The 14,790-nt window shown below is 43.5% G+C and overlaps 1 protein-coding gene across 3 annotated transcripts; it reads right to left on the reverse strand.

The window, feature by feature from the left end:
• Positions 1–702: 702 nt before the first annotated feature.
• Positions 703–11,517, reverse strand: LOC135366774 (choline-phosphate cytidylyltransferase B-like). Of its 3 annotated transcripts, none has more exons than XM_064599677.1 (8): positions 11,179–11,517; positions 9,651–9,754; positions 7,404–7,512; positions 6,297–6,413; positions 5,062–5,213; positions 4,777–4,998; positions 2,775–2,942; positions 703–1,925 (listed from the first exon to the last, which is right to left on the reverse strand). In XM_064599677.1, the coding sequence occupies exons 2-8, from the start codon at positions 9,726–9,728 to the stop codon at positions 954–956; spliced, it is 1,818 nt and encodes a 605-aa protein (XP_064455747.1). In that variant the 5' UTR covers positions 9,729–9,754; positions 11,179–11,517; the 3' UTR covers positions 703–953. The 3 variants fall into 3 exon arrangements, with proteins under 3 accessions (XP_064455747.1, XP_064455748.1, XP_064455749.1); XM_064599678.1 differs by lacking the exon at positions 11,179–11,517 and adding an exon at positions 10,284–10,708; XM_064599679.1 differs by lacking the exon at positions 11,179–11,517 and adding an exon at positions 9,372–9,402.
• Between the last annotated feature and the right edge of the window lie 3,273 nt (positions 11,518–14,790).

Raw genomic sequence — 14,790 nt, forward strand, 5'->3', positions numbered from 1 at the left:
CACAACGTGGGTGATGGTGATGTGTTTGATGAGAGTGGTTGATACTCGATACGCCATACTAGGGATAGGCTTCCACACCATTAGACTTATCATAAACACACATAACAACAGACTGCCAGACTCAACAACACATCTGTTTGTATTTTAACTGCATAGTCCTTGTTGGCACCAAGGCACAAGGCAACCTTACCAAGATCATTATTATTTATTACAAACTGGCCCACTCAGACCGGTCTCCAAGCTTCTATGGAAACAATGAACCTCTTTCTTAAGAGGCTATGCGTATAACACCTGCCCCATGCCGAGATTTGCACAATACTTGAAGCTGGCCCATGCTCGTTTGAAAAATAGAGCTAAACTTCGGAAGCACAATTTCATTTTCAGTGCCTTCATGCATGTGGCATTTACATTACTAAACATGCTCTTCTGCACAAGCATCTGTTGCATAATTGGCATTCATCCAAACTACTACATAACAGTGCACCCTCGCCCCCTTGCTGTATCCAACAGAGCTGCAATTCGTAAAATCTTCAATTTGCAGCCATTTGTTTCTCCTGTAATTGCACTTAGCGAAGCATGCTCTATGAAAGGTCTTTATGCTGCAGCACATCATGTAGTATTTTCTACACTGCCCTTACATAACAGTGAAGAGTCTCGGAGGTGAAGCCATACACGGACATTGCCAAACATAAATCCAGGATGTATAGAACCTATCATTGGTTTATTGCAGAATGTTTAAATCGTCCTTCACTATTACTGAAATAATTTTGTTCCTATTTCTACCTTGCATGATAGTTGTATGCCATTTTGATGTACGAAACAGCAGCTACTATTCCAATTTTCCCCCTTGCACTTTCGCAAGAGTGGCAGTAGGCCTGCCAGCAGAGATTCCGTCACGTTGGCACAAAACATGAGCAGCGCTGCTAATCTGCATTTTCTACGACAGTCACTTTTCATTCCTCTTTTTTTGCACCCTCAGGGGTGGCACCCCCTCTCGGTGGTAACTCCGACGAATCACTATTGCTGGTAACTATAGTTTGGTTGACACCTGGAGTAGCACCGTCTTCTTTACCACCGGCGCCACCTGTCAAACCTTCCTGCGTCTCAGCTGCAGCAGCGACCTGGGGAGGAGGACCTTGGAGTACCTCGGGCGAAACCTTCGGTGTTGTATCATGCACGAGGAACTCTTGGCTTGGCAACATGCTCACATCCCCTCTTTGTTGGGGCTGCTTCACTTCCCCCACACTGATTACATCATCTGCCGCAGATTTCAACGGTGAAGCATCACTGGCTGTATCTGGCTTTTGTTTCACCGAAGTCCCAGCGACAGCCTGTTCTTGAGCCGTCCCGGCAGTTCCAATGGCATGGATTACGCCTTGCTTTCCAATGCCTTCATTTATCGCTGGCGGTGCTTTGGCACCATCTTGCTTATCACTATGTCCATCTCGTGATGTCTCAGACTCTAGAGCACCGTTGGACGCTACGGGGAGCCTTCTGGCACCGTGCTTAGGGCTGGGAAAAGCAGCCAATGAAGAATCCCGAGAGCAATGCCGCATCAAGTTCGCCTCAAGCAGGTCACTAGCGCGCTTGCTCAGCAGGTCGTGCCTGGCGAGATTTGTGGCCGAAACGCACGGCGAAGCGTCGGGCGACTCGGACACCTCCAGTACATCGTGCGTTCCGGCCAGTTGAGCCGCGGCGGGTTTGCCCGGTAGCGCCGGCACGCTGCTCAAACGGCGCTCGGGCGTGTGGGACGGCAACGTGCTCCCGCAGCCGCAGTGCTTGAAAGGGGAGCTGTCCCTAGAGGGCCCCTTGCGTGTGCGAGCCTTGGGGGGCGGCCGGAACAAATTTGCGATTTCCATGTACTGAGACGTGAGCGATTCGATGTATTCATCGACGGGCGGCTCCAGACTTTCGGATTCGGATTCCTACGAGGGTACAGAAAAGTTCTTGCTAAGCCAACGGTCTTCTTTCTCTTTTATTGTTTTCTACGAATGCTGTTTTGCTGGCTACAATCAACCGTCTGGTATCTATTGTCCCAAAGTGCACCTCCTGGCATTGTGCACGGGAGAATCCACTTGCTGAGTCCGTACTAATTGAGACCTCCCAAAACCGGATAGGTTCGGATCGTACAAACAGCCATCCGCACTGTTCTCACGGGGTCAGTCTCCGTTCATAAAATACGCACGAGAAACATGCACGAGTAACACACACACGGGTGAGCGAGCGATTGCTGTTTCTCCGTACATCTTGAGGGTACGGCGAATTTCCCAGAAATACCTCGGAGACAATGCGCTGAACAAGTGGAGTGTCTCGAGACTACGGTAAGCACCAAAAATATTTTCCGTGACAAATGCGACTGTAAGTATTGTGCAACTATTATTCCACGTGAGAATGCACAATTCCATGGTACAAGGTGGTTCGAAGACAACATCTCAAATTTTTTTCTTACTAACGTGCCATTTTGGAAGAATTTTGTAAGCGTTATCCAGTCATTAAAATCGGCTGCACATTTGGGTATTCTGCCCAATGCGTTTAAAAATGCAATAACTTCAACAGGCCGTCATTGGCGGTAATTTTTGGGAAAATTCTCGTTGAAATTCTATTAACTTTTCATTGAAAGCCTTTTAACGTTGTGAAATTTTTTTTTTGCGCTGCCACTGTTTTGAAAACAGCAGAAAGAGAATAAAGCTTCAAAACACAGTAAACAACAACAAAGTAATAATAAAAGAAAAGCATGCTCAGTACAGCACAAAGAATAATGAAGCAGCACTGACCAGTCTCCCCTCCCGACCAAAGAGCTCCAGGAAGTTAAAGATGAATTCTCTCGATTTTTCTTCCCACCTCTGAATGAGTTCGTGCCGCTTGCCATCCAGGTTTTCCACCAACTGGCGGCTTTTGTCTTTGAGTTCATCCATCTTGTTCTGAAGCAAGAACCTTTTCTCCTAGAAAGCCAATAGAAATTCGGAGGCCTTCTACATGAGGAGGCCTGGTCTTAAGTTCTACCAAGTACGTACACCAGAACAGAGACAAGAGGTCTATAATATCGTCTATAGACAATATGTAGACAATAATATAACAATGTCTATAGACATTGTCTATAATAAATATAGGCTCGCATGCTTGCTCGAGTGCCTACAATACAACGTATCTGCACACTTTGTGAGCCCGAACTTGCTCGAATTAATAAAGCAGCATCTGAGTCGGGGCAGAAGGTACAGGAGAGACCACACTTAATGCAAAACAATGCTTGATTTTTTTTAATATGAAAAAGTAAATAAATTGTAGGAAATGGTATTCTTTTTCAAATTGTAATTACGTTGAAGAACGTAGTAAGGGATTGGTAGTTGTAGTAGTTACATATCACACAAACGGTAATTGTAGCACCAAAAAATAAACTATCAGTGGAGATAACTAAAAAAAAAAACACTATTGTGCCTAATGCCATAAATTCTAATGAAAGCATTACAAACAAAAGTCAGAGCTGAAGAACATGTGGCATCATTTTCGTCGTACTATAAGGCACGCGATATATGGCGGAATTTGGCCTGCACAATACGGAGCGGTCCTGCGTTACACGTGGTACTTTCTGTCACGGGATCAGTTTGATTCATGGAGGGAGTTCCGGGTTTTCAGAGTTGGGCAAATTTGGAGGATGTTTTTCGGGGTTTATTATTTTCTGAGGAATGGGGGCTTTCCAAAGTCTATTTTTTAGGCCTCAGTTAATATCTGAAATTCGCGTAAGAATTTTGCGCTTTACGTGAATGAGTGATACACTAAAAAGCGCGATAGAACTGGTGTGAGATGTCATTAGCGTCGTCTTCACGTTTGCGTTCACGAGTGATGCAGTTCGCCAGAGAGGCCTGCTTGCGGGAATGACCTGCAACGCGCCTTTGCTGTCGGTATGCATGTGACGACTGACGCAATGTCACGAGACACTATATGTACCACCTGTGTTCCATGCTCCGTTGTAGTGTTTCGTTCACTTTACGTTCGGCTTCTGGGATCTCTAAAAACCTGAGTTTTTTCGGATTAATCCGAAAACCCAGAACCCTATCCATCTGCTGCGGGGAGGATGCCAGAACGGCAGGGTACAAGTTGCTCAAACACACAGTATTTCTTGAGGGATGCTGTATACATTGCGCAGCGCACCGAAATTTCTACACACGATAAATTGGTGTCACTCATGATTAGACCCTGATGTTTTAGGATTAAACCTGATTTTTCCCCGAATTGAGGTTCACCTACCTAGGGTTAAATCCGATTTCTACCTGCAAAACTGCACCTAGGCTAGGCACCTCAAGGCATCGATGTACTAGTTTCTCACAAAATATGCGACTGCCCCTTACTTCTGGCACTCTGGATAAACGGTACAGTGAACGTTTATTCTACAATAATGCCCGATTTCTCCTCGAACTCAGTTGGATGGTAATTTTTCTGCCCGAATTTGCATGAATTTTCGACATCCCGACCAGATTTCTACCCCCCGAATTTGGAAAAATATAAAACCCGAAAACTTCAGGGTCTACTCATGATCAGTTTTCTTGCAACGTAAAGCCACAAATTATTATCGAGCGATCATTCATCTCAACATGATGCTTCCTCGTTTTCTGAGCATATATAAGCACAGACCGGCTGAGCTTGTGTGTGCTACACAAAGGCGCTCGTTTTTGGTTCACACGCGTTATCTGCAGTGCATGTTATCGGCCAAAAATTACGCTTCACACACACAAAAAGCAAAACAAGCCAGCCACGTTGAAGAAAGATGAGGAGACTTACATTGAGAAAGGACACATTCATGTCCCTGGCTGAGTATCCCCGAGCGAGGTTCCGTCTGACGTAGACGTCGTAATCCCTGACAATTCGTGCAACGAGGTCGGATGTCGATACGCCCTCTGTCCTCTGTGTAGTCAGAAACATGCCCCTTTCTTTGATTCCCTTATAGACGTCGTCATCGTTGCCCATCGTGTAAGGTATGTCGTCGTGCGCCACGAAATCGATCTGCAAGAGTTGCGGATACGTCAGCCGCCGTCGTACCGCAACGTCACTCTCGCGGCACTGCACCTTGTGCTTTTCTAAGAACTCGTCGTCCAACACCCAGGGGGCGTCCCTCACAACTTCGTCCACGTATCTGCAGTGGCGCACGGCCTCGTAACGTTCCTTGTCCGTCATCACAGTTTTTCCTTTCATCGTGTGCGTCATCTCGTCGTTGTTCACTATAAAAGAAGAATGTCCGTGTTTGTATCGTCCTTGTGTGACAGATTTACTATAAACAGACCTGCAATTTACTACAGTGAACCCTCGTTAATATGACCCCCGATAATCTGACATACGCGCTTTACGACCATACTCTTGGGGAACAATGCTGTGAAACCCCTGCAAATATCTCCCCGTTAATATGACAATTCCGCATTATGACCAAAATTTTCGGGAACGACCATGGTCATAATAACGAGGGTTTTCTGTATTGATATTACATAATTGTAACTGTAACTTAATCACTTTTGCGAGTAATTTTTAATGCACTTGGGAGTTTCATTCGGAATTACCTTGCGCGTAATTTGGCATGCTCCGTGTTTGTCACATGGTGCGTGCGAACAGGACCTTTTTCACAGTTTTTTGGTGGCACTTCGGAGGCATTCGCAAGATAATGTTCTCGCAGCTACAGTTTAGGTGTGTTCTTATGCTTATCCGTTATCTGTATGTTAGGCATAGATCTCTAGTCGTTGTACTCTACTGCTCATTTCATTGGTCCTTTCCATAGATATTCCCTTATTTACAGTCCTCAAGCAAGAAAAATAAAGGTATACATCAAAATTATATTTTGTACTTATTTAGCAATACTGTCGGCCTCTGATTAGACCAATTGGGTCAATGAACTCTGTTCCAATGAAGAAGCTGACAGCTGCGCAGTGAACCTCGGGTATCAGTAACTCTGTGTAACTCAGTTACCCTTCAGAGTACTAAGTAACTAAGTTACAAATATGACTTTGTAATTGTAACTACAATTTAATTACTTTTATGGGCAAGCAGCTGTAATTGTAATTCAATTACTTCAATTACACTGCAAACTAAACCCAGTAACGAGAATTTGTCTGTACTCCTTGTCTCGGGTTTAGATCGCAGTCATGCACCAGCTTCATAACTTAAAAACCCTAGACTAGGGGACAAAAAAACGACAAACACAGACAAGGCTTGTCTGCACCATTCTGCTTTTTACTTCAATTAGGTCTGAAAATGAAGCACATACCATATACAGCCACAAGAAGGTGTAAGTATTACAAGGATCCGGTACATACCACCAACAATGAGATAAACGTTGGGAAAGGCAGACTTGGCCTGCATGAGTTGACGTGCATGCCCCTGGTGGAACAAATCATAAATGCCGTCGGCATACACCCTCACCGGGCGGGTTGCTGCAATGTTATATAACAGGATAAATGTGGGAGTGTCCACGTGTGTGTAAAGTACTTGAAACAGTTTAGTTAATTTGTCGAAGCTGGCCACTAGTTAAAAGCTCAACAAAGTACTGCATGGATTGTTATAAAACATGGATGTGCGCTCAATAAAACATCCACGAACAGTCCATCAGTTTTTTTTTTTTCTCTTCATGTACAAAAGGAACATTCTACAGGTTCGAAGCAAGTCATCCTCTATGCACTGGGTCGAGCAGAAGCACACAATACGGGCGCAACAATTTTGCTTTAATTGCAGAGCACTAGAGCTCAGGGGTCGGCCCCTTAGGTAAAGTGACAATCTCCAATCCCAATGTTGGACATTGGGTTGGAAATGGGGAGGGGTGCTGTCAGTCAGCAAACGAAACTCGGTATGCATATCGCCTACACCCTGTGCCTTCATTCTCTCCCTCTTTTTTCTTTTTTTGCATTCTACGTACCTAGCGCACACATTAAATACTTTGACTAGAATGTATTCTCTTCACACTTGCAGGTATGAAGAGAAATTCTCGAACCCTTTGCTAAACATGCACTTCCATTACGCTATGGCAGTCGGCACTGCGATGATTTATCATCAAAATCTGGAAGCAGTTTTTGGCTACGGGAACGGCTCATTAGCCGACACCTTAAGCAGCTCTACTGGCTAGATTGTGAAAAGATGCTAGCCACAAGAGGGCCGCATGGAAGTTGAAAGCAATTTGTGCTGCTATCTCTTTCTCCGAATATCTCTTCCTTCTCCATTGCAGCCGAAGCAGGAAAAAATGCCTTCCCACAGACTGGCCGGTGGGACAGCGGAACTGAAAAAGTGGAACCTGTCCCACCTAAATCGGGACACCCGGTCACTTTACCCTGGGCGGAGTCTCACAATGCTACCACTGCCCAACAGCTATTACAGTACATCATGCAAATGGTACAGGCTGAAACACTGCACAAAATACCGAGGTGACATACCAAGTCCCGCTTTCGCCATTTCCATTGTGACTTTATTGCTGTAATCACATCTATCCCTTTCAGCAATTGCCTGCGGGTCATCGCTGAAGGCAGCAGGACGAGTAAGAGTCTAGGAATAGAGCAAAGAAGACTTATGTACACTGCACTGTAGTATAACAACCAAGCAGGAGCGTCCTTTTGGAACCATGCTAAAGCCTGTGGTAGTGCAAGCAAACTAGTCTTGTTTGGCAAGCAAAGCACCAGTAACCAAACAGCTCCACTGGACATCCCCATAAACGGATTGTGAAAATAAGTGGCGCAGGACCAAGTGTGAACTAAGAGGGGAAGCCAGTGGAGCATAATCTCCGATTCACGGCTTCTCAGAAGCCGGGTAGCGCCTCAGCTCAAGCCTTCTGATGCAGGCTTCATAAGGGACTGCAAAATGTCCCTGCTTTACTTAATACAGAGCTCTTCCCACTGATGTAAAATGCAGACACCCTGGAGACTTTCCCCGAGATCGCGTCGGCGGCATTTGCATGTCCGCACAATGCAAAGCTGACGCTGAATTTCACGTTACACGAGTCGTAACAGTCCTGTCAATTTTTAACTGCACACTTTCCAGAATGTGATCCCCCTTCTTTATCTTTGTTATTATTTGTTCATTGTAATCTTCCTAGACTTTGGAAAGGATTTTGACGAAGTGTCCTGTTGCTGACTGATCACTAAGCTTTTTGTTTGTTGCCAAAAAAAAATCTTCCCAGGCTCGCTCCACAAACCCGTTTTTGGTTCACAGCAGCACTTTTCTTGAAAGCACTTCCAGCAATAGCGAGATCAATATATAATGTTTAGCGAGCCATGCAAATATGAAGGTTGCATGACGTACGAATAGCTATAATTCATATGTGGAATCCAAGTACAGGTTCATAAAAGGAGTCATTAAGTCATTTAAGCTCAGAAAGCATATGGTTGGCACAGAGCCAGTACACTGATGCACAGATGGTACGATATTCGAGGGAACACAGAAGAAACTGCAGCACCCAGTATATGTCACGGCCACGTTAAAGCAATGCGACGAGGTGTCTAGAGAGAGTTGCATCATACAGTATTTTCCTGCATTTCTGCAATGGCCTTGGATGATGGCCAGTACATATGCACGTTATAACTGACTATGTCTACCTGTATCCCGTACACATTTATAGACTGAAATCATCCACAAGATATGCTGCAATGAAATTAAATTCAATTAAAATTCACAAAGTTTAGGGCCCACATGCACTAAGGGTTTCCTTAGTGCTTGTGGGCCCCAAACTTCGCAAATTTTAATTAGGCACATATGCTGCAATTGCAAACTTCATTTCTTTGCTTTGCAAAGAGCACAAGCATGAACGCCATCAGGCTCATCACGAAGCATCCAGCATTCGCAAAATCAAGTCGAAAAAATCGATTCACAGATGGAATCTTGGGCTGACCACGAAGCACACCAATCGAGCCACAAATGCGGATGTCCGGAATTTCGCAAAATTTTGAATGTGCTGCCTGTGTCCAATTTGCAAAAATTTATGGGCCGCAAAATTAAAAAATTTTACAACAATAGTGATAGGTAGGGGACAAATCGGAACAGTTTGGAGGTCACCCGTTTCTTTCGTATTAGTAAACTCCCACAGTTCTAAGCGACGCTAAGCACTCTGGGATTTTCTGAACTCGTCTACTGGAGGGCTCATGTGAGACTAGAGGCTCATACACAAGTTCTGTTCTCAAGCATGCACGTTTCATATTAGCACACATGCAAACTTCATATTAAAGAGAAAAAAAAGTAGTTGAGAAATAGTTGCGTTCAACTTGTGCGCTGACTGTGCAAATGGTGTTAGTATGAGGAAGTACCATCTTCAATAACTAGTTCAATGCTGCTGACAGGAGTGAGACATGACAAAGCAAGTGTAGCTGCTACTTAGGAGTTAGCACCGCTCTCTCGGCCTCCGGAATACTTACAGAGAATTGCATTTTTCTTCTTCTACCAGATCTGACGACGATAGGACAGAGTTGACGTGTAGGGCATAAGAGCAAGAAGCAGACAACAAAGCACGTTTAAGCATTTACATAAGACCAGGTCAACCCAAAGCACAACACAAGAAAACATGTACAACGTGGTTTTTCAAGCCTCGGTCTCAGATCATAGTGCACAGTCTTTACGGCACTACGTAGTCTGCCTAGTGTCCCTATAAATGCTACTCGTCCACCAGAATGCACGTTTTATCGACGTCTGCTTACCATGCGCTTTGGAGAAGGCCCATCACACTGACTGAAGTGGTTTTCTTCTCTCGCACGTTTCCTCTGGACACACGACATCTTTTCCGAAAGCCCTCGTTGTTTTCCTGAAACGGGAAGCCAGCGAAACATGACCGACTGCGAAATGCTGACAGCTCTATCTCGTGTCAAAACTTCCAGGTCAGCACATTTGCTTAACTGTCAGTTTCAGCTGTGCTTCATAAGGACAGAAAAATAATTTTCTTGCGGCAGCTGCAAACCTGTATCCACACCTGCAGTGAATGTGTGCCGCCTGCTGTACAACATTTGCATACCTAGAAAAGCTGCGACTACTATTTAGAGTCAAATACTAGTAACAGGTCAGACTGCCCACACAAACAACAGTTCCTTAGAGCGAAAAAGCTGTAACTACATCGCAACAATTCGGTTATATCTGCAAATATCGGCTATAAGTATCGGCAAATATCCGGCACTCAGCGACAGCCCATGTGTCCAGTGGAGTACTCCTAAATTCAGCCTAAATTCAAATATTTTTAATGGCAGGAAATAAATCATACTTTTGGGAGAATCCCCTTCAGGATACAAAAAAAGAAAGAAACACCAGTTTTTGATCCACGCAAAGCCCAGATACTTTACCCTACTGCCTCGATCAACGTGTCTGATACAACAGCGAGAACCAGAGACTGGAAGTCTACCGGGCTGTTGGTTGAAAGGCTACACTTCAAGTGATACACTGAAGTCAACAGGGTGGTACTTGGTCAATCTAATCTTAACATTTCTGTCTAGGATTCATGGACTTCGGCAAAAGCAGGAACAAGATAAAAAGGGAAGAGAGTCCTCAAAATGCTCTTCCAAGTTGTGCAAGTGCGATGACGTCAGATTCCTTCGCTGGCAATGAGGACGAATTGCACGTCACTCAATATGCACGCGTAGCGGTGCTGCCTTGATCAGGCTACAGCATGAGGTGATTTCTTGCGCGATGGGCAGTCCGTTATCAGGAAGGACTCTAGTATGAGCGTGGGTGAGACGTCTAAACATCAAGTAGCTCGTGGAGGACGGACGTCATATCGCAGTGATATCATTTCGCACTAAAGTACATAGCTACTACGAGGAAGAAAACAAAAGTATATACAAAATTTAGTTATGCTACAGTTTGACATGGAACTGTTACTCCAAACATTGCGCTGAACTGACGAACGAAACTGTACAGGAAGTTCCAAATACACATCTTTTGGCTCCATCGAGACAGCCGTAACAAACATGCTCGCCGGCTTTTTGGTATGTCATTCATTCAATGGGACGGTAGTGGAAGAACGCAACGAATACACGCATAAAAGCACTGTTTGTTGTTAGAAATCTATGCAGCGGCAAGGCAAGCAAAGCCAATTATCGAAAGGAACCGCGAGAAGTCTTCGGTTCCAAAGACATTTATGTGCAACTGACCGTGACTTCGTACTAGGTGAACTCTCTACGTCAGCCTCAAGAAAAGTCAAAGAATGGCGTTCAAAAGGAAGACGTTGATTTCACGTACCTTTAAACGATTACATTGACGGTGCACACCTGAATTACTTTCACAAATGCAGCAAATAGCATCAATATTGAGGTACCAACACGAACGGATGTTCCAAACAATTCGTCACGTGACCACTACGATCTCCTGACCGGAACCGCACAAGTCCGATAGTAGCTGAAATCGGCGGCGTTGTCGTGTTGTTTTACGCACAGTGCGCAAAGTCACTTGCGAACGCAAAACTGACAACCACAGAAATGCTACATCGACCCTGGGAATGCTACTAAAATGTGCTTACGGAAAGGGTAAAAAAATAACGCTTCCTGATTATTAGTAGGCCAAGGGCGTACGCGACTTCTCCTTCCGCTCAAGTTACGAAAGCGAAACTATCATGGATGGATGGATAGTGATGCTCCCTGGTGTCATTATGCGATTTTTTAAAAAAATTAACCTTCTCACAAACGCTGCGTGTATTATGGAAACATAGGAGATATTAAATAATATTTATGTTAACGTTTATATGTACAACATTTGTAATCAATAGGGAACGTCACATCACGTGACTTTGTTTGGTCGGGATTTGGCGCGAAGTTTCGTGTTTCGTCGTTTCGGGACGTGGGGATCAGTCAAGATCGTCGAGATGCTTGTCTGATGCACAAGACGCTAGATCCTGAGGGGTATCATTGCCGCGTCACTCACTCTTCCAGGTGCTTCCGCGCAAAAATGTAGCTCCTACTTTTCATTGGCTGTTGCGTGGGACGCCTTGCATTCTAGTTGCCTCCGCGGGAAAAATGAAGCCATTATTTCAATTTCATCTATTTTTGTTGTACTGTTTATTAATAGGCCTGTTTTTTCACACGAATGTTGCACGGACGATCTTTTTCGCGTTGTTGAAATACTGGGAACTTTTTGCCTGCTTTGTAGTGTGTTGGGTTTGTGTGTTGAAGGTTGAAGTCGTTGAAACCAGTTGAAGCCGTCATGGCGTCGTCATGGCTATAGAAGCCCGCTCATATTCGAAACGTTGAAAGTGTATCTGAAGCATGATTAGCACTTTGTAATTTGTCAGCATTTGTATCACCACTATGTTTATCACGGGTCATCATGAGGCACCGTGATATGGATTTGATGGAACAAATCGGATTCAAGTCAAGTCTTTATTTTCGAGAAGCAATGAAGTCATTATGTATCCAGAATTATAGTTTTTTTCTTTGTATTTATTTATTTCTGCTCTTACGCAACAACGTCTTACGACATTACTGTGGCGTGAATACATACAAATAAAAGTAAGCAATAAGTACAGCATACAAAAAGAAAAATTAAAAAGCACACATTTCTAAGACAACAGGTACTCAGGCCCCGAAAAAATAAGCTCTATACATCCGTTGGGCTGAATTTTCCTGCAATGATCAATCTCGATATGTACGATGGAGGTTCCTTTGTCATATACTAATTTTATCATGAATAATATTATCTGAAAATTGCAAACGTAACTGTTGTCTCCTTGTCGACAAACTATCCCAACCTAATCTTGACTTTATCTCGCTTATACTAACATCCATGCAACTCATCTGGCCGCAATAATCTGAACCCTCTCCTGAATTAAAAGCATTTCCTACGGATCCCATACTGTACATGCACAATCCAAAGTAGGGCGAACCATAGTAATGTATGCATCCCGTAGTACTAGCCCGTTTAATATTATGGAAAACAAAGTGAAGCATCTTTCTTGCTTATTTGCTTTTTTCATGCCAAATCAAATCCCATTTCAAATCCGGGTTTGTCAAATCCTCTGCAAAATCCAGAAATTTGGAGAATTTGGTAGAAAACATGGCCAGGTGGTCAACTTAAGAGCGTCGTGCTGCTATTCACTGAAAGTATATCGTGTCAGGTTAGCCGGAGATGAATAATAAAACACACGAAGTTTCAAATTTACAAATGCATCCAAAGTAAGGCAGACACTTGGGGTAGTTGGTACGGTGTTTAAACAGCACAAAGAAAGAGAGAGATATACACCACGACGCCGAACGTCCAACCGATTTAATAAAAGGAAAAATATACATGTACAACAATTATTTCTTATGTAATGTCTTCCCGCAATTACAGTTTTCTGGCATCTTCCACCAAACTGTACACTTTACTAGCTCTTTTTTTTGTTTTTCGCCTTTTTTTTCTCTTTCTTTTTTTCTAATGTACAGGCACGCAACGCTTCGGAACCGGTTCTGCAGTAAAAAGTTAAAGGTATCAAGAATATATATGAGGAATACTTCAGATTTCGAAGAATACAAGTTGACACGCGTGTGGAAACAGTCCGGGTGCAATATGTCACGAGGAGCTTTTACAATTTCGCTGCAATACAACACTACTATATTGAAAACCATGATCATGTATGAACAAATTAATATAGTGCAAGAAAACTGATGTACTCTATAACATTTTTTTTTTAGTTCGTATTTGAGTCTTGTATCGTCCTCGTCGTCTTCTGTGTTCTTCAAACTCAAGGAAATGTTTCATCTTTCAATAGCCTTGTGTCCAGCTAGACAAAAAGTCCAAGTGAAAATTGCCTAAAATCTGCCGGAGATCGGTATTTGGTTGGCACAAGTCGCTGCAACTTGGGCTGACGTCGTCATATTGTCACCTACGAAGCCAGTTCGTAAACTGCGTTGGGCTCAAAGCAGTGGCCTAGCCCAAAAATATTTGTGGAGGAGTTCTATGGGGACTTTACATGGGTGAGGAGGATTTCATTATCATCTCCCTCTTCCAAATGCCCTAACCAAAGTTACTTTTTTTTTGGGGGGGGGGGGGGGTTAAACCCCCAAACCCCGGCATATAAATGCGGGCCAATATTGGCCCAGCGTTGAGAGGAAACTCCGAAACAGCAGCTGCTGCTCGAAACAACAAGCAACGATGCTAGTCTATGTAGTTCAATTCGATGTATACAAGTCCATTTCTACATTTTTTTCTTCAGCTTGCAAAATTATTTTCAGACAAGGTGAATAATAAAACACACGAAGTTTCAAATTTACAAATGCATCCAAAGTAAGGCAGACACTTGGGGTAGTTGGTACGGTGTTTAAACAGCACAAAGAAAGAGAGAGGTATACACCACGACGCCGAACGTCCAACCGATTTAATAAAAGGAAAAATATACATGTACAACAATTATTTCTTATGTAATGTCTTCCCGCAATTACAGTTTTCTGGCATCTTCCACCAAACTGTACACTTTACTAGCTCTTTTTTTTTTTGTTTTTCGCCTTTTTTTTCTCTTTCTTTTTTTCTAATGTACAGGCACGCAACGCTTCGGAACCGGTTCTGCAGTAAAAAGTTAAAGGTATCAAGAATATATATGAGGAATACTTCAGATTTCGAAGAATACAAGTTGACACGCGTGTGGAAACAGTCCGGGTGCAATATGTCACGAGGAGCTTTTACAATTTCGCTGCAATACAACACTACTATATTGAAAACCATGATCATGTATGAACAAATTAATATAGTGCAAGAAAACTGATGTACTCTATAACATTTTTTTTTTTTTAGTTCGTATTTGAGTCTTGTATCGTCCTCGTCGTCTTCTGTGTTCTTCAAACTCAAGGAAATGTTTCATCTTTCAATAGCCTTGTGTCCAGCTAG

The sequence above is a fragment of the Ornithodoros turicata genome, chromosome 8, assembly GCF_037126465.1.
Source record: "Ornithodoros turicata isolate Travis chromosome 8, ASM3712646v1, whole genome shotgun sequence".
Classification (NCBI taxonomy): Eukaryota; Metazoa; Arthropoda; class Arachnida; order Ixodida; family Argasidae; genus Ornithodoros; species Ornithodoros turicata.